General features: G+C 43.6%; 2 protein-coding genes across 2 annotated transcripts; one reads left to right on the forward strand and one right to left on the reverse strand.

Moving 5' to 3' along the window:
• Nucleotides 1-1,582: 1,582 nt before the first annotated feature.
• On the reverse strand, nucleotides 1,583-10,376 carry dnlz (DNL-type zinc finger). The gene is made up of 3 exons (XM_014142224.2): nucleotides 9,833-10,376; nucleotides 7,335-7,474; nucleotides 1,583-5,400 (listed from the first exon to the last, which is right to left on the reverse strand). Exons 1-3 carry the CDS (start codon nucleotides 10,142-10,144, stop codon nucleotides 5,241-5,243), a joined length of 612 nt encoding a protein of 203 aa, XP_013997699.1. The 5' UTR covers nucleotides 10,145-10,376; the 3' UTR covers nucleotides 1,583-5,240.
• LOC106569977 (uncharacterized) lies at nucleotides 10,344-17,645 on the forward strand. The gene is made up of 9 exons (XM_045693061.1): nucleotides 10,344-10,571; nucleotides 11,014-11,192; nucleotides 12,256-12,360; nucleotides 12,583-12,732; nucleotides 12,944-13,183; nucleotides 14,711-15,086; nucleotides 15,302-15,543; nucleotides 15,883-16,058; nucleotides 16,330-17,645. The coding sequence occupies exons 1-9, from the start codon at nucleotides 10,451-10,453 to the stop codon at nucleotides 17,213-17,215; spliced, it is 2,475 nt and encodes an 824-aa protein (XP_045549017.1). The 5' UTR covers nucleotides 10,344-10,450; the 3' UTR covers nucleotides 17,216-17,645.
• Nucleotides 17,646-19,185: the final 1,540 nt, after the last annotated feature.

The raw sequence follows: 19,185 nt of genomic DNA on the forward strand, positions 1-19,185 counted from the left end.
CCTAGGTTTTTGGCCTTTCTAGGGAGTTTTTCCTAGGGAGATTTTCCTAGCCACCGTGCTTCTTTCACATGCTTTGTTTGCTGTTTGGGGTTTTAGGCTGGGTTTCTGTACAGCACTTTGAGAATATCAGCTGATGTACGAAGGGCTATATAAAAATAAATTTGATTTGATTTGATTCTGAGGAAGGTCTGCGTTTTGCACTGGTAGTATTCTTAAGAAGGCCTGCATTATGCACTGGTAGTATTCTTAAGAAGGTCTAGAATCTGCACTTCTAGTATTCTGAGGAAGGTTTGCATTCTGCACTGGTAGTATTATTAAGAAGGTCTGCATTATGCACTGGTAGTATTCTTAAGGTCTGCATTCTGCACTGATAGTGTTCTGAGGAACGTCTGCGTTTTGCACTGGTAGTATTCTGAGGAAGGTCTGCATTCTGCACTGGTAGTATTCTAAGGAAGTCCTGCGTCTTCACTGGTAGTATTCTTAAGAAGGTCTGCATTCTGCACTGATAGTGTTCTGAGGAACGTCTGCGTTTTGCACTGGTTGTATTCTTAAGAAGGTCTGCATTCTGCACTGATAGTGTTCTGAGGAAGGTCTGCGTTCTGCACTGGTAGTATTATGAGTTCTGTCGGCATTATGCTCTGGTAGTATTCTGAGGAAGGTCTGTATTCTGAACTGATAGTATTCTGAGGAAGGCCTGCATTCTGCACTGGTAGTATTCTAAGGAAGTCCTGCGTCTTCACTGGTAGTATTCTTAAGAAGGTCTGCATTCTGCACTGATAGTGTTCTGAGGAACGTCTGCGTTTTGCACTGGTTGTATTCTTAAGAAGGTCTGCATTCTGCACTGATAGTGTTCTGAGGAAGGTCTGCGTTCTGCACTGGTAGTATTATGAGTTCTGTCGGCATTATACTCTGGTAGTATTCTGAGGAAGTTCTGTATTCTGAACTGATAGTATTCTGAGGAAGGCCTGCATTCTGCACTGGTAGTATTCTAAGGAAGTCCTGCATCTTCACTGGTAGTATTCTTAAGAAGGTCTGCATTCTGCACTGATAGTGTTCTGAGGAACGTCTGCGTTTTGCACTGGTTGTATTCTTAAGAAGGTCTGCATTCTGCACTGGTAGTATTCTTAAGAAGGTCTGCATTCTGCAATGGTAGTATTCTGAGGAAGGTCTGCATTCTGCACTGGTAGTATTCTGAGGAAGGCCTGCGTTCTGCACTGGTAGTATTCTGAGGAAGGTCTGCGTTCTGCACTGGTAGTATTCTTAAGAAGGTCTAGAATCTGCACTGGTAGCATTCTGAGGAAGGTCTGCATTCTGCACTGGTAGTATTATGAGTTCTGTCGGCATTATGCTCTGGTAGTATTCTGAGGAAGGTCTGTATTCTGAACTGATAGTATTCTGAGGAAGGCCTGCGTTCTGCACTGGTAGTATTCTGAGGAAGGCCTGCATTCTGCACTGGTAGTATTCTTAGGAAGGTCTGCATTCTTAGAATAAAGTTGAAAAAGAATGGAAGAATTTCTGAATTGGAATGATTCCAAAAGTGTTCCCATTTTCCTAATAGGCTAATATACAGTAATAAAACGTGTTTTCTTTATGATATTTATTACCCATACACATGTAATTGTTTTAAGATAGTAATAACAATGACCATCAAGCTATTAAGTAATAAAAATGTGTCTGTCATCATACAGATTGGGGTGGATAAAGGGGTGATCAAGCAGCGCTCCACCTCCATTCTTTGTCCCGTCTCCCCGACACTGCCAGCTTTCCCCTGGTACAACCTCCACAGGTTCCTCGCCAACAGCCATTCGGAGCCAGACCAGCATGCTGCCGGCACCCAGAAGGACCCATCTAAGAAACATTCAATCTTTCCCCCTCTGGACACACAGAGCTGCACCTCCCCTGAAAGATGGCCTCATTCAACGTCCAAGACGTCACACCCACACGCTTCACACCGATTTGCTGTCCCATCCCACCCCCTGGTTTCCGGCCCTCCTGCCCGGATGAGACAGACCCATCCGCATGCCCACCCCAGGTCCCCATTGACTGGCCAGGCAAAGGTCAAGGATGAGGTCAAGAGGCCAGAGATTGCATCGTCTGAGGAATTGTCTGAGGAAGTTCAACGGAGAGGTGCAGAAATTGCAAATATGTATAAAGCACAGCTGATTGAGAGGATGGCCCAAAAGAGAAAGGAAGAGATTCTGAAGAAAAGGGTAAACAACGATGACAAGAACGATGACACTGAGGCCTCCTGCTCCTCTGCAGTAGAACAATCCAATACCCCTGCCACAGCCCCCGAGCGCCCAGCCAGCCCAGACGCCACGCCAGTGGCCGCCCGAGAGGACACTCAGGGGGACACCCAGCAGGACCTGGTAGAGGTTGTGAATGTGCTCAAGAGGCAATCATCTGATCTATACCTGCCTGACGACGTACGTGAGGAGTCACTCACATGGAAATCCATTTACGAGGAGCTGTGCCCGCTCGCTCACAGGGTGAACACAGAAGCTGACTACATCAAGGTGCTCCGCGTCATCACTGAGAAGGCTGTGACTCCCTCGTGCTCGTCTGAGGATGATGTGTGAGTGAGGACACAAGTCAGGAGGGGAGTAGTGAAAGTGAGGAGAGCATGAGTGGACAACAGCAGAGATGTCTACACAGGGATCCTTATGGTGAGAGGGACAGGAAGGAGATTGATAGTGGTAAAATGGAAGGGAGATATGCAACCGCCAATGCAATGTCTATGATGGCGAGCCGAGGGAAAGAAGAACTTAATGCCATGAGCTACGCAGACAGGATCAAATATTTCAAGGATGAGGCTAAGAGAAATGAAGAGATGATGAAGATCGAAAGGAGGAAGGAAAAAGCCAGGGTTGAAGAGCTCAAGAAGTGGGAAAAGAGACAGAAGAAATTGAATGAGGAGGAAAGGAAAAGGACAGAAAATATGGAAAAAAACTAGTTTGAGGAGCAGAGGAAAAGGGAGAATGCAGAGATGAAACTAAAGATCGAACATGAGAAAAAGAGACGAGAACAAGAGAAAAAGAGAGAGAAAAAAGAAAGAAAGAAGCAGGAGATGCAACAGAAGGCCCGTGAAAAAGAAGAGAAAAAGAGGGCAGAGGAAGAGAAAAAGATGGAGAAAAAGAGGGAAGAGAAGTTGAAAAAGATTGAGAAACAGAGGATGGAGGAGGAGAGGAACAGGGAAAAGGAGAGAATGAAGGTGTTGGAGATGCAGCAAAAGGCACGAGAGAAAGAAGAGAAGAGGAGGAAAGTGGAACAGAAAAGAAGATTGAAGATACAGCAGGAACAAGAGAAGGAGGAACAGAAAAGGCAGACAAGGATACGAGACGAGGATAAGAAGAGAGCAGAGCTTCAAAAAATAAAAGATCACGAGGCCAGGTTCAAGATGGAGATGGAGAAACTGTATGAGAGAGAAGAGAGGAATGCACAGATTGAAAGAGAAAAGAGGCGTGCGCTGTGTCAGAAAAAAGGGCAGACACAGAGAGCAAAACAGGTGGTGGCATACGAGGTCACATCGTCTACATCTGACGCCTCTGTGCGGAGGGAAGAGAGGGAGCAGCGTCCAGAGACCGCTCTGCGAAGAGAAGAACAAGGAAGAAGCAGAAGAAATTGGCGGACGAGTCAATGACAACTTTTGAGTAGATTATAAAAGAAAGGGAGCAGACAAAAGAAGAAATGTACAAGTCAATGCTCCTAGGTATGTTAATAGATGTAAATAAACAAAAACAAATTAGATTTTTTTTAAAGAAAAAAACAAACAACAAAACGAGAAAATTAGCAAAAGCAGGAAAAAATCATAAGGAAGCCAGGCATGAGGGTGAAGAGGAGGAAACATGAGAGAGGAGGAAGGGAGACCAGAGTGGTTTATCAGGAGGGAAGTAGGATATATAGAATTCAAGTTCTGAGGACAGAATCGGGAAGGACCATGGGATAAAAGGTAAATGAGATCAGCAGTAAAGGAGAGCTGAGTGGATCAAAAGAAAGTTATGGAAAACACAAGGGGTGGCAAGATAAACAGAGACCCAGAGAAAAGAGGTGAAAACATTTTATAGGAGTAATAGAGTGGAGATGGAACTAGAATTCCAATGTACGAATGGCCAAAATAACTATCTAAATAACTAAGGATGAGCAGAAAAGGAGAAGACCAAGAGCACAGGAAAAAGAGCCAACAGACATGTCAAAAAGAAATGAAGTCTGCCTCTTCTACTTCTCTTTTAAAGTTGCTTTGGTTTCCTTTTGTCCTCTTTCTAAGCCTGTTCAAGTCTGAGATAGATGAGAAGAGCAGCCAAAGAAACAGATCTGTTGAAGCATCAATTGGAAAGGATGGGAGGGTTGGAGGAGGAGCACAGCTCCATGACTACATTAGGTAAGTGTTTACTATCAAAGCCTGTTCTCTGTAGACAACTGTATTAGTGTTGATAGAAGTTAATTTATGCAATGTCTTTCAACTCAAACACTACAATTCCTGATCTCATGTGATTATTCACCTCATGTGAGCGGGCTTTCGGATGTTTTTTTCTTGAAACAGATTGTGGCATATGAGGTCACTTTATCTGTTGAAGCATCAATAGGAAAGGATGAAAGGGAGGGAGGCAGGCAGGAAGAGGAAAACACATTAGAGCAGATGAGGTAAGTGCTTGGGCTTGTGATGAGAGGATCGGGGCTCCAGAACTGGGGTTTATGATTGAAAATTCTCAGACAAATGTATTACTGTGAATCCCATTCGTTCAATGACTATTTGATGAATTCCTGACGGGATAATTGTTTTACAGGAGCACTCTATGTTCTGCTTCCATGTGGATTGACAACTTTGCTTTCAGGAGCTGCTGGAGGACACCCTGGAAGAAGAGGGAGAGGGTCTATGATAGGCAGTTTGCCATGGGCCATAAATGGGCGTTTGGGTGTTAATTCTTCCTGCTTTATATCATACAACTTTACAATAAAAATGAATTGCAAGCATCAGCCTTTTCTGTTTGAGTGTGATCAGTGCAGTAGTAGTAAGATTGGTGTAAACCCAAGGAATATTCAGGCACTAGTGTTCAGTTGTTATAAAATAGTTTTAGAAGAAATGATAATCTTATGAAAACAATATGGAGATAGAAATATCAAAAGAAGTGTTGCATTTACTTAGTAATAGCCATTTCTCCCTCATAGAGAATGGTGTCCTTGTTGTGATCAGTCCATCGACAAATGCATGTATGTGCGCACACACACCCACAGAGAGTTAGTCATGATTTCCCTGAGTCAGACTCTGGTGAAGGTTTCTTTGCATCTTGAGCAGTCTGTGTTGTATCCTTGCCAGACTCGTCTATAACAATCTCGAAGGCCGCCTCTTCTTCTACCCTCTTCACCTTCTCCCCTTTCGCTGCAAGGATTTCCTCAATGTTCCTGTAAGAAAAAAGAAAAAAAACATGAATAATAAAAAACAAAATGATTCAGGAATAATACTCCAGTCTTAAGGAGGCTACACACTTCATGCAGACCGAGCGAAGGAGCATCGTATATAGTTTGTTCCAAACTAAAGTACCTAGAACTATGTGTGAAAATGATGCTGCATTTGCGTGAAGTGTGTAGGGCCCTTTAGTCCACAAAAACATTACAGCCTATTAATACGGGATTCACTTATGATTCACTATGACTGCAGTTCCATTTCTCTTCTGTGCATATCACTATCAATAGGGATAACACATATCCTTGTAATACTGTACAGTCGTGGCCAAAAGTTGAGAGAATGACACAAATATTAATTTCCAAAGTTTGCTGCTTCAGTGTCTTTAGATATTTTTGTCGGATGTTACTATGGAATACTGAAGTATAATTACAAGCATTTCATAAGTGTCAAAGGCTTTTATTCACAATTACATTCAAGTTGATGCAAAGAGTCAATATTTGCAGTATTGACCCTTCTTTTTCAAGACCTCTGCAATCCGCCCTGGCATGCTGTCAATGAACTTCTGGGCCATATCCTGACTGATGGCAGCCAATTCTTACATAATCAATGCTTGGAGTTTGTCATAATTTGTAGTGTTTTGTTTGTCCACCCGCCTCTTGAGGATTGACCACAAGTTCCCAATGGGATTAAGGTCTGGGGAGTTTCCTGGCTATGGACCCAAAATATCAATGTTTTGTTCCCCGAGCCACTTAGTTATCACTTTTGCCTTATGGCAAGGTGCTCCATTATGCTGGAAAAGGCATTGTTCGTCAGCAAACTGTTCCTGGATGGTTGGGAGAAGTTGCACTCGGAGGATGTGTTGGTACCATTCTTTATTCATGGCTGTGTTCTTAGGCAAAATTGTGAGTGAGCCCACTACCTTGGCTGAGAAGCAACCCCACACATGAATGGTCTCAGGATGCTTTACTGTTGGCATGACACAGGACTGATGGTAGCGCTCACCTCTTCTTCTCCGGACAAGCTTTTTTCCGGATGCCCCAAACAATCGGAAAGGGGATTGATCAGAGAAAATTACTTTACCCCAGTCCTCAGCAGTCCAATCCCTGTACCTTTTGCAGAATATCAGTCTGTCCCTGATGTTTTTCCTGGAGAGAAGTGGCTTCTTTGCTGCCCTTTTTGACACCAGGCCATCCTCCAAAAGTCTTCGCCTCACTGTGCGTGCAGATGCACTCACACCTGCCTGCTGCTATTCCTGAGAAAGCTCTGTACTGGTGGTTCCCCGATCCCGCAGCTGAATCAGCTTAAGGAGACGGTCCTGGTGCTTGCTGGACTTTCTTGGGCGCCCTGAAGCCTTCTTCACAACAATTGATCCGCTCTCCTTGAAGTTCTTGATGATGCGATAAATGGTTGATTTAGGTGCAATCTTACTGGCAGCAATATCCTTGCCTGCGAAGCCCTTTTTGTGCAAAGCAATGATGACGGCACGTGTTTCCTTGCAGGTAACAATGGTTGACAGAGGGAGAACAATGATTCCAAGCACCACCCTCCTTTTGAAGCTTCCAGTCTGTTATTCGAACTCAATGAGCAAGACAGAGTGATCTCCAGCCTTGTCCTCTTCAATACTCACACCTGTGTTAACGAGAAAATAGCTGACATGATGTCAGATGGTCCTTTTGTGGCAGGGCTGAAATGCAGTGGAAATGTTTTTGGGGGATTCAGTTAATTTGCATGGCAGAGGGACTTTGCAATTCATTGCAATTCATCTAATCACTCTTCATAACATTCTGGAGTATATGCAAATTGCCATCATACAAACTGAGGCAGCAGACTTTGTGAAAATTAATATTTGTGTCATTCTCAAAACTTTTGGCCACGACTCTAGAATGCATGCATGTAAAATGTTCAGACCTATATTAACTTGGCCACCAACCTCTTTCCCTTCAGGTCAGAGAACCAACCCAAGTTGTCAGCAATAATGTGGTGTTTTTCACATCCTGGGCAGGTCACTAGGACAACACCTTTATGATAGGCTACCTTGGATATCCTCTTTGTTGACCTGGTTGAGCACACCTGCATACAGATAATTTACAGTCAAATAATGATACAGTTTATTAGAAGAGTCAGGGTGAATCTGAACTTTATAAACTATCCATATAATCGTATTCATTATTATCTAAAAGGCAAAACAGATCTTTTCAGTTCGCTGCAGCTAGAGACAGAAACAAGCTGCAAATAAACACTCAACCTGGACAGTTTTATCTCAATCTCTTCATTCAAAGACTCAATCATGGACACTCTTACTGACAGTTGTGGCTGCTTTGCATGATGTATTGTTGTCGTGATGTGTGTTTTGTCCTTTATATATACAGTGGGGGGAAAAGTATTTGATCCCCTGCTGATTTTGTACATTTGCCCACTGACAAAGAAAGGATCAGTCTATAATTTTAATGGTAGGTTTATTTGAACAGTGAGAGACAGAATAACAACAAAAATATCCAGAAAAACGCATGTCAGAAATGTTATAAATTGATTTGCATTTTAATGAGGGAAATAAGTATTTGACCCCCTCTCAATCAGAAAGATTTCTGGCTCCCAGGTGTCTTTTATACAGGTAACAAGCTGAGATTAGGAGCACACTCTTAAAGGGAGTGCTCCTATACGCAGCTTGTTACCTGTAAAAAAGACACCCGTCCACAGAAGCAATCAATCAATCAGATTCTAAACTCTCCACCATGGCCAAGACCAAAGAGCTCTCCAAGGATGTCAGGGACAAGATTGTAGACCTACACAAGGCTGGAATGGGCTACAAGACCATCGCCAAGCAGCTTGGTGACAACATTTGGTGCGATTATTCGCAAATGGAAGAAACACAAAAGAACTGTCAATATCCCTCGGCCTGGGGCTCCATGCAAGATCTCACCTCGTGCAGTTGCAATGATCATGAGAACGGTGAGGAATCAGCCCAGAACTACACGGGAGGATCTTGTCAATGATCTCAAGGCAGCTGGGACCATAGTCACCAAGAAAACAATTGGTAACACACTACGCCGTGAAGGACTGAAATCCTGCAGCGCCCGCAAGGTCCCCCTGCTCAAGAAAGCACATATACATGCCCGTCTGAAGTTTGCCAATGAACATCTGAATGACTCAGAGGACAATTGGTGAAAGTGTTGTGGTCAGATGAGACCAAAATCGAGCTCTTTGATATCAACTCAAATCGCCGTGTTTGGAGGAGGAGGAATGCTGCCTATGACCCCAAGAACACCCTGTCAAATATGGAGGTGGAAACATTATGCTTTGGGGGTGTTTTTCTGCTAAGGGGACAGGACAACTTCACCGCATCAAAGGGACGATGAACGGGGCCATGTACCGTCAAATCTTGGGTGAGAACCTCCTTCCCTCAGCCAGGGCATTGAAAATGGGTCGTGGATGGGTATTCCAGCATGACAATGACCCAAAACACACGGCCAAGGCAACAAAGGAGTGGCTCAAGAAGAAGCACATTAAGGTCCTGGAGTGGCCTAGCCAGACACCAGACCTTAATCCCATAGAAAATCTGGAGGGAGCTGAAGGTTCGAGTTGCCAAACGTCAGCCTCGAAACAAAATCCCTCCTGAGATGTGTGCAAACCTGGTGGCCAACTACAAGAAACGTCTGACCTCTGTGATTGCCAACAAGGGTTTTGCCACCAAGTACTAAGTCATGTTTTGCAGAGGGGTCAAATACTTATTTCCCTCATTAAAATGGAAATCATTTTATAAAATTTTTGACATGCGTTTTTCTTGATTTTTTTGTTGTTGTTATTCTGTCTCTCACTGTTCAAATAAACCTACTATTAAAATTATAAACTGATCATTTCTTTGTAAGTGGGCAAACGTACAAAATCAGCAGGGGATCAAATACTTTTCCCCCCCCACTGTATTGTAATGAAACAGGCAGGGAGCAGGTTTCAAACCCTCGACCTTCTAGCCCGAAGTCCAGCGCGCTATCGACTGTGCCGCACGAGCATGCTTTTGCGGCACAGTCGATAGTACGCTGGACTTTGGGCTAGAAGGTCGAGGGTTCGAGTCCTGCTCCCTGCCCGTTTCATTACATATATATATATATATATATATGACAAAACACACAATACATAGACATTATATATATTTTTTATCCCAGCAGAAGGTATTTTGCAAATTTGGTAGGCTGTCATTGTAAATAAGAATTTGTTCTTAACTGACTTGCCTAGTTAAATAAAAGTTAAAATATATATTTTTTTAAATCCATCACACTCCTACTCTGAGATGCTTTGTGGATACGGCCCTGAGTACCAGTGTTTTGATCACCTCACCAACCAAATCTTGATTGACAAATCATGCTATGACTGTCACTGTAGAAACATGATGTGAAAAAGAACTGATCTTCCATTTCAAATCTCATCCATTACCTTGCATGTGTAAACCAAGTGGTAATGTGTTGAATGAATCTTCCCAATGGAATCGCTGCAGACGTGTGTTGTGGTAGAGAATTGTTTATCTAGAGGTACATCTCTTCGATACTGCCTGAAAGCAACTGGCAAAGTCGGACCACTGCTGTGTCTTGACTGTGAAGTGGACCATTGACTGGTCCCTGATGCAAGCGGTTGTACGTGCAGTAGTCTTGTCCTTGATAACCGAGTCCATGATGTCAACAAAGTATAACTTCTATGCCAGTGCCAAAATATACGATTCGTAACCCGAATTGTATTCTGTTGAAACATTGAGGAAAATTGCTACGAAAAGCTTTTAAATTCCGTAAGGTCAAGCTTCTGTTGTCGTCAGCGTGGTTGAGTCGCAATGTAATGACGTGAAAGAAAATAGTTGATTGGTTTCGATTGGAAGCCAATCGTTTGTTACCATTTTGGTGACGGATCTCACGTTACACCAATGAGAAACCACAATTTGAAGAAGGCGGGTCTATTGATCCGCACGTGAACCAATTAAATAATCGCAAACATTACCGCTTTAGTTTAGCAAGCGACATTTTTTGAATGTTTATATGCATTGGTAGCAGATTATAAACAAAAATGAGCGACGAAGCTGTCTTTGAAACAATTGAAGAGGTCAATAAGCATATCTCACACGTCGAAGAGTCAACCTGTGTGAAATATATTTCTTACCGTGTGGACAAGCGCTTCAATGACCAAGGTAAACTAGCTATCGACGTTAGCCAAAGAGTGTGTTGCGTGTAGGGAACGTGCATTGATCAAGCTGCAGACAGTGCAAACAATCACGAGTGACATGGCTATCTTTCAGCAGTTCCATACTATTTAGCTACCTACATTGATTGATTAATATTCTTATGTAGTGATGAAACCTCCACAAACTACTGGTGTATTCATTAGTCGGATTCCGTTGCATTTTGCAACGGAAACAGTTTACTCCAAACATATAACGCTTTGCAACGAAAACGTAGTTTTCTATTGGACACATTCATGTAGGTCCCTCCCCGTTTTAGTTCCGTTTGGTTCCTAGAAAGTAAATGGCTTCCGTTGACAAAACGTTTTGCAACAGAAAATGTTTTGCTGCAAATCAGACTAATGAATACCCCTCTGGACTCATGGCTCTTTCAATGTGTTCTGCTAAACAGGTTGGAAACCACAGGACCACAAGAACCGGTTATACTGGGAATGGAAGTACGGCAAGGGTACTCCCTCTATCCCCTTTGACGGCATACCCTTCATGTTCATCGGACACAAACTGATGGGATGCCACAGGGGCCGGGCAAAGTGTGGATTCAAGAAGAGGCAGGAACTTGAGGATCAAAGGGTACTACTATCTATGATATTCTGAAATGGTTTTTAAGTGTTCCATGTAGCTACAGTTTGTTACACCAGATAATGTGATCTAACAAAATATTTTTGGTATCCATTACTGGGAGTTACAAGTTAGATACCGTTTGGTGTAGCAAAGAGAATTTTCCACCAACCTTAGATTGGCAATGCTGTCTTCATCCTTGAATCTTTGGTTAGATCACATTATCAGGTGTAACAGTGTGTAGCTAGGATGTATTTTCTTATTGGAGTAGAGGTTGTCCCTCCCTATTTCATTACATTTTCTTCCATATTGTGCCTAATGAATACGACCCTGGTTCCATCAATGCTTCTAGGTAGTTGAGGTTCACAACTAATCTCAACAATTCCATTCTTACCTACCACTAATTTAATCCAAAATCCTCAAAGTTCTACAGCTGCACCATTGAGAGCATCCTGACTGGCTGCATCACAGCTTTATATCCGACTGCAAGGCGCTACAGAGGGTAGTGCATACGGCCCAGTACATTACTGGAGCAGTGCTACCTGCCATCCAGGACCTCTATACCTGGCGGTGTCAGAAGAAGCCCCTAAAAATGATCAGACTCCAGCCACCCATGTAATAGACTGTTCTCTCTGCTACAGCACGACAAGCGGTACCGATGCAACAAGTCTTGAATCAACAGGACCCTGAACCGCGTCTACCCCCAAGCCTTAAGACTGCTAAATAGTTAATCAAATAGCTACCCGGTCTATCTGCATTGACCCTTTTTGCACTAACTCCTTTGACTCATCACATACGCTGCTGCTACTGTTTATTATCTGTCCTGTAGTCTAGTCACTTTACCCCTACCTATATGTACATATCTACCTCAATAACCTCGTACCCTTGCACATCGACTCAGTACAGGTACAACGTGTATATAGCAAAGTTATTGTTACTTATTGTGTATTCATTCCTTGTTATTGCTTTTCTGTTATTTTACTTTGTTGGGAAGGGCCTGTAAGCATGTCGCTGTTGGTTTACACCAGTTGTTTACTAAGCATGTGACAAATAACATTTGATTTTGATATTTCAGGAAAAAGATGGCAAGGAAAAAAGAAACCTGTTGCTGAAAACCAAGAAGGTAGCATGCCCTGCTGTGTTCACTATCAGCCGCATTGTCAAGTTCCCTGGATTCAAGGTACGGGTTAAATACTGTTTGTTTATATATGTTTATTATGTAACTCCAGTGACCGTGCAACACAGTCAACGGTAGGATGCACATCGTGTGTGTGTGTGTGTGTGTGTGTGTGTGTGTGTGTGTGTGTGTGTGTGTGTGTGTGTGTGTGTGTGTGTGTGTGTGTGTGTGTGTGTGTGTGTGTGTGTGTGTGTGTGTGTGTGTGTTTGCTCCACACTGCATCAGTTGGAGAAGGACACATCACGGTTGAGGAGGGTCATGTCTATTTCCATCAAACAAGCTCTCCAGACAGACCCAGCCTCGGTGCAGTGGAAGATACAGTATTTCCTCAAAATACCCAGTGTCACTGACCACAAGGGCCACCCTATTGGAAAGGTATTACTATGTTATTACTATACTATGACCATGGGATATATTGCATTGGACTCTCTTTAGGCTACATAACTAGTATCTGTATGTCTATTCAGTACACAGATGTAATAAAACCTTGATCTCTTAAAATTCCCAGTGGAATACAAGTATCTGACCCTGTAACAGTGGTTAGGGGTATTTTCTCTACTTAACGCCACTCTTCTCGTTCCCTCAGGGTGCAGATCAGATGGACGACAGGGTCAAAGGTTACATCCGAGCGTTGGTGCAGCAGGGGGTGAGGAAGGTGAAGGAGGTAAAGAACCAGATGGTCCAGTACGTGCGGACGGAGCTGTTCCGAGACACGACCCCGCCGCCGCTGAGGCGCTTCTTCCCCACAGAGAAAACCATCCATGCCGTCATGGCTCAGGTCATTGCGGAGGAACACTACAGCAAAATAGACCTGGTCAACCTGCTGGTGAGAAGGCTGTGCTGCACTCCATCATTCCCACCTATTCATCAGATATTTGGATTGTCTTCTGAGATAAGGCCATTGGGGCTTGTGGTGTTAGCTGTATGTTTTCAATGCAATTTATGAATAGTTTGTATGCATGTCACCCACCCTCTTTGAAACACTTGTTTAACGGGGCATTTTACTCACTATTGTTTCATTAGTCTACTTTTTGATATAGTCCCAAAACATTCTGCATGTCAACATTCATGCTTTCAGTATATATTGCTTTCAGTCTCCTGATGCCCAAAATCAAGCAAGTGAATATGTTGGGTAAGGATAAGCCGACAGTTGTGCTGAGCACATAAGGCATTAATACGTTATATTCTTCTAGAATCAATGGGTAAAATCAAGAATTGAAATTAATTGAATAGCTTCCCAAATCCCAGTCTGTAGCTTTCAGTTTGGATTGTGTGTTAGTGCCTGTTTCTGTGCATGATAGAAAGAGATTTGACAAGCCTTTATTATACAATCCAGGAACGCACATGCAGAGTTTTCCACGGATTCAAGAAAAATGAAAATTCATAACAGCTTTGTGGTGCGTTATCCTTACATGGGAAGAGCAGAAAGCCACTGAAAATGTTTGTCATCAGGCCAGAGCCTGGAGTCTTTCCAGAGACTCCTTTCTCCACCAACAAAGGCTGTGTTTACTAATTGGTCTTTTCACATCAGATCTTTTTCAGAACTGATCTGATTGGTCAAAAGACCAACTTGTGAAAAAAAGATCAGAATTAGGCTGCCTGTCTAAACGCAGCCAGAGTCACTAAATTGGATACATAGTCATTGCCTCCATTGCGATTGTATTTATATTTTAGTAATTAACAGACGTTCTCATCCAGAGTGACCTACATGAGCAATTAGGGTAAAGTGCCTTGCTCAAAGGGCACAGGCAGATTTTTCACCTAGTCGGCTGATTCTAACCGGCAACCTTTCTATTACTGGCCCAACGCTCTTAACTGCTAGGCTACCTGCCGCCCTACTTGTTGACAGTAGATGCTGGCCATTATTATGTAAATCTACAACAACAACAACTGGGTTGAGTGATGTCATTCTCTCAGACCCCACCACTCTCTCCCTGAGCCCATTCCCCAAACAGACAGAACAGCAACACCAGCAGAGCTAAAGCACCCCTCATTCTGGAACTCCTTTTTAGAAAGTATGTAGTCTGAAACTTCTACACACTGGGTATGGTGAATTAATACATGGGAACTTTAACAGGTGTCCTCAGTGGAACATTTTGACAACTAAGGACTGTGTGTGATGTAACAGAGCACAGATAAATATTACTCCATGACACGTCATTGGGGTTGTTTAAGGCCATGGGAATATCACTGCTGTGGTTTAGAATAAGACAGACATGTTATAGCAAAAGTCAAGGTGCACAACCATATATAAAGCTCACGCTGGCGCAAAAAGGAGTTTGGTTAGCACTGAAATAATTGAAAGGACGCAAAAGTTTCACCTCAGCTATTAACCATAACTCCCCCCTCTTAGACCTTGGCAGAGAATTGGAAGGCGGAAGCTCCTAGAATCAACTTCCTGCTTAGGGTTCAATCAGAGAGCGAGAACCTGTTGCTCTGCTACCAGACGGACTGGCAGCGGCGGCTGCTTCGGCAGTATGGCAAGGAGGTGTGCTTCCTGGACGCGGCCTATAAGAGGACGCGCTTCCCCCTGCCACTCTTCTTCCTGTGCGTGCGCACCAATGTGAGCGTGGTGCCGGTGGGCCTGTTTGTGGTGCAGTCGAGGAACGCCGAAGCCTTGGGGGAGGCGCTGGGGGTGTTCAGGCAGTGGCACCGGGGCTGGAGCCCAGCCTACATCCTCACTGAACACTGCCCTGTGGAGATGAAGGCGGTGGAGGCAGCATTCACAGGTGAACAGTGGTGAGGTTTTAATGTTAGCTATGAGGTGGGAAAAGCAAGTTAGCTTCATAATGTGCTCTCAACACTGTTGGCTGTGAGTTTCAGGATTTTCTTTTGAAAAGACCTGTTGGTCAAGAAAATGTTTAATCTGTTACAATCTCTAAATTCTAGAGGATGAGGGGGTTAGAGTTTGCTAATTACGGACTGTTTCTCATTCCAATCTCAGGTGCTCAGGCAGTCTTCAGCGATCACCTGCGGGAGAGGACCTGGACCAAGTGGCTGAGCAACCGGTCCCGAGCCATCACCAACCAGGAGGGGATCTTTGATATGATGAAGGCCATTGCTGGATCCCTTACCAGAAAGCAACACCAGGAGGCAGTAGAACTACTACAGCAGAGCCCCATCTGGTTGGAAAAGAGACAACTTTTCAAGAACTGGTTCACTAACAAGTGGCTGTCAGAGGAGAAGGTTTGTAGTGCACATGTCAATTAATGAAGTCACAGGGGCAATGGGGTCAGGTCCTGGACCTGCTGTGTCTTCACCTGCGTATTAATGAAGGTCAGGGTGACTAGATGGAAAGCAGATCTCAGACCTGTGCTTAGAGGTGCTTTCATCCTGAAGCAGACAGCATGTTTAAACTAAACCTACTGTATGTAGACAGTCTGTAGAACATTTTTGCTAGCTGAATCCATGATACGGTATCTAGATATAGATCCATAATGCTAACTATAGGTCCATAATGTGCATCCTAGTCTAATGATGGCGCATACAGAGGTTAGCTACATGCTCTTGTTTTTGTTCATTTAGAGATGGGCGAACGCTGTGAGGGTTGATATTGTCAACTTTGTGTCTATGGTAAACGGAGGTCTGGAGATGCAGAGCGACTTCTTCACACATAATAACATGAAGGTCCATAAAAAAGACACCCTGAGCCAAATGCTGCAGTTTCTTGTTGACGACTACTTCCCACAGATGCACCAAAGGTAAGTTCGTTTTGGAATAGGATTCAATGTCATTTAGAATAGGATTCGCTGTCAAGTGGTCTTCTGTTGCGATATCTGCAAAATGTATGGAAGATAAGCACTGTAAATTATATGGTGTTTATCTTCTCCATTGGGGTTAAGCTGTAGGATGTGGACTCATCTTGACATTTGACTACTTTTGTAAACTTTTATTTTGGAGTGTAATTCCCCTTTAATGTAAGTGCTGTGATGTTTGGTCAGTCTAAACCTGCTACACTCCCTGAACCTCCAGGTACACAGACCTCAACAGCCAGTCCTCTGGCGAGTACAGCCTCAACCCCACTGTGCCTCCGTTCCTGTGGCATCGCCCTTGGAGTGTGGTGGCCCTGGTGATGGACAACATGTCTGCGGCCCTGCAAGACCCCGACATCGTGGTGGAGCAGGCCAGCGACGCCGCCGACGGCACCTTCCGGGTAAAGAGTCGGGCAGAGACCACGGCAGCACGGTCCTACACGGTCAGCTTCGGTTCAGAGTCCACCTGGCCCTCCTGTGAGTGTGAGGTGTGGAGGGACCAGCGCCTGCCCTGTGAACACTTCTGTCACGTCTTCAGGTCTGAGCCTAACTGGACCTGGGAGCACCTGTGTCCCAAATACAGGGACCACCCTCTGCTCAGGCTGCATTCACAGACCACTCACACCACAACAGAGGAGATGGAGGAAACCCTCAATGGTCTAATGCATCTCTCCCCAGCTTCCCCAGTCTCTCTTCAGTGGGATGGGCCTGAAGAAACAGTGCCACTGGTGCAAACTCCTCAAACTCCACAGTTACAACTGCATAGCATACACACACAGTGGGTGGCCCCACAGGCTTCACAGGGCCTGCGGGAGAGGGAGGAACTGCAAAAGGAGGAACTGCAGAGGGAGTGTGTGGCCAAACTCAAATCCATCATGGAGAATGTGAGTGGGATCAACGACATTGACCACCTACAGGAGCTCAGGCAGAAACTGGACGTTCTCCAGGCTCAGAGTGAGGCCATGGTGGTTCAGAAGGACGCTAGCGTCAAAACAGTTCCCACCTCCAAGGGGAAGAGAAAAAGGGCAGGGATGGAGATTATCGTGGCCATGCCCAAACGCATCAAAGTGCTCTCCCGGGTTGATGTAGAAAATGTTCAGAAATAGCTTTTTCTAAAGATGGAAAATAAATGATGTACAGTATTAAAAGGCAACTCTGCCACTTTTAACTTGTGGGTTGTTTTTATGTAGTATTTAGTGTTGTCCTACACAATTTGTATACTTTTTTTTTTTTTCATGTTTGCCTCTTAGTGAGGAGCAAAAACGTCAGTCAAGCAATTTCCGGTTAAGTAAGATCCTTGAGATGACTAATAAAATATTTAGTCTGTCATTTTCATTCGTCTATATAACCCGTATGTAGTTTTCTGATCATATGTGAACTCCCTGCTATATGTAACTCTGGTTGTCTTCATCTAACAAAGGTCTCTTTGTTAGGATGTGGTGACATTGTATCCAGTTCTGCATCAGCTTGATTAAGGCACTGCGCAGGTTCACAAATCTATCGATAACAAATTAATAAATCAGTTATTGCACAGTGGTTTGGAAGTTAAGGTTATTTTGTGATCGGATAATACGCACATTAGCTTGCTTAACCTGATTGAGTAATTGGCATCAATCAACGCATTTCCTTTAAGTGAATTAATTGCGTTATTTCAGCTTTCCAGGAGCTCAAGTGTGTACGATGACGCAGAGCTGTCTCAGCTAGCACCGGATTTTGTGATGGGCGTATACACAAATGCGCGTGCACATCATTTCGACATTACAAAATTGTATGGATTGACCTCAAACGCCTCTATATGTGCAGTGGCTCCCAATAGTTTAGCTAGCTGTGCCCAGAGACGGCAGTGTGAATATAGCCAGAAAATACTTATCCAATAGAAATCCCCGATCACACTTGTAGGCGATGTCATGGCAACGTTCGCAAGCCAAACCTCGTAGAAACCAATACAAACCCCTGGATTGCTGCTGCTATGTGGTGGTCGTTGAGAGGCTTTGAAGCCTCCGGTCGGCCATATTGGCACTCCGTAGTAGGGGCAATCCTCCATAGTAATTAATGGAATTCTACAGTATTTCAATAACATGTTTCAAGGAAAAGATTACATGTATTTCGTTGTTGTAGTGGGGACAGTAACATTAGTAATCTCTAAAAGTTATACATTGAGGAACATATGTTTATATATATATATATATATAAAAGTTTGGGGTCACTTTAATGTCCTTGTTTTGAAAGAAAAGCTAAATAAATTGTCCATTAAAATAACATCAAATTGATCAGAAATACAGTGTAGACATTGTTAATGTTGTAAATGACTATTGTAGCTGGAAACGGCAGATTTTTTTTATGGAATATCTACGTAGGCGTACAGAGGCCCATTATCAGCAACCATCACTCCTGTGTTCCAATGGCACGTTGTGTTATCTAAGCCAAGTTTATCATTTTAAAAGGCTAATTGATCATTAGAAAACCCTTTTGCAATTATGTTAGCACAGCTGAAAACTGTTGTCCTGATTAAAGAAGCAATAAAACTGGCCTTTAGACTAGTTGAGTATCTGGAGCATCAGCATTTGGGTTCAATTACAGACTCAAAATGGACAGAAACAAAGAACTTTCTTCTGAAATTCGTCAGTCTATTCTTGTTCTTAGAAATGAAGGCTATTCCAGGTGAGAAATTGCCAAGAAACTGAAGATCTTGTAATTCTCCCTTCACAGAACAGTGCAAACTGTCCCTAACCAGAATAGAAAGAGGAGTGGGAGGCCCTGGTGCACAACTGAGCAAGACGACAAGTACATTAGAGTGTCTAGTTTCAGAAACGGATGCCTCACAAGTCCTCAACTGGCAGCTTCATTATATAGTACCCGCAAAACACCAGTCTCAACATCAACAGTAAAGAGGTGACTGGTATGTTGGCCATCTTGGCAGAGTTGCAAAGAAAAATCCATATCTCAGACTGGCCAATGAAAAGATTAAGATGGGCAAAAGAACACAGACACTGGACAGAGGAAGATTGGAAAAAAGTGTTATGGAAAGACTAATCTAAGTTTGAGGTGTTTGGATGACAAAGAACATTCGTGAGAC

The sequence above is a fragment of the Salmo salar genome, chromosome ssa01, assembly GCF_905237065.1.
Source record: "Salmo salar chromosome ssa01, Ssal_v3.1, whole genome shotgun sequence".
In the NCBI taxonomy this organism is placed as follows: Eukaryota; Metazoa; Chordata; class Actinopteri; order Salmoniformes; family Salmonidae; genus Salmo; species Salmo salar.

Excerpts from the sequence above, each read along its gene's own strand:
- dnlz (XM_014142224.2), bottom strand. The coding sequence starts at position 10,144 with ATGTTTCAACAGAATACAATTCGGGTTACGAATCGTATATTTTGGCAC. Across the intron at positions 7,475-9,832 it reads ACTTGGTTTACACATGCAAG|GTGTGCTCAACCAGGTCAAC; the intron begins GTAATGGATGAG and ends ATCTGTATGCAG. Across the intron at positions 5,401-7,334 it reads TCTGACCTGAAGGGAAAGAG|GAACATTGAGGAAATCCTTG; the intron begins GTTGGTGGCCAA and ends TTTTTCTTACAG.
- LOC106569977 (XM_045693061.1), top strand. The coding sequence starts at position 10,451 with ATGAGCGACGAAGCTGTCTTTGAAACAATTGAAGAGGTCAATAAGCAT. Across the intron at positions 10,572-11,013 it reads CAAGCGCTTCAATGACCAAG|GTTGGAAACCACAGGACCAC; the intron begins GTAAACTAGCTA and ends TCTGCTAAACAG. Across the intron at positions 16,059-16,329 it reads TTCCCACAGATGCACCAAAG|GTACACAGACCTCAACAGCC; the intron begins GTAAGTTCGTTT and ends CTGAACCTCCAG.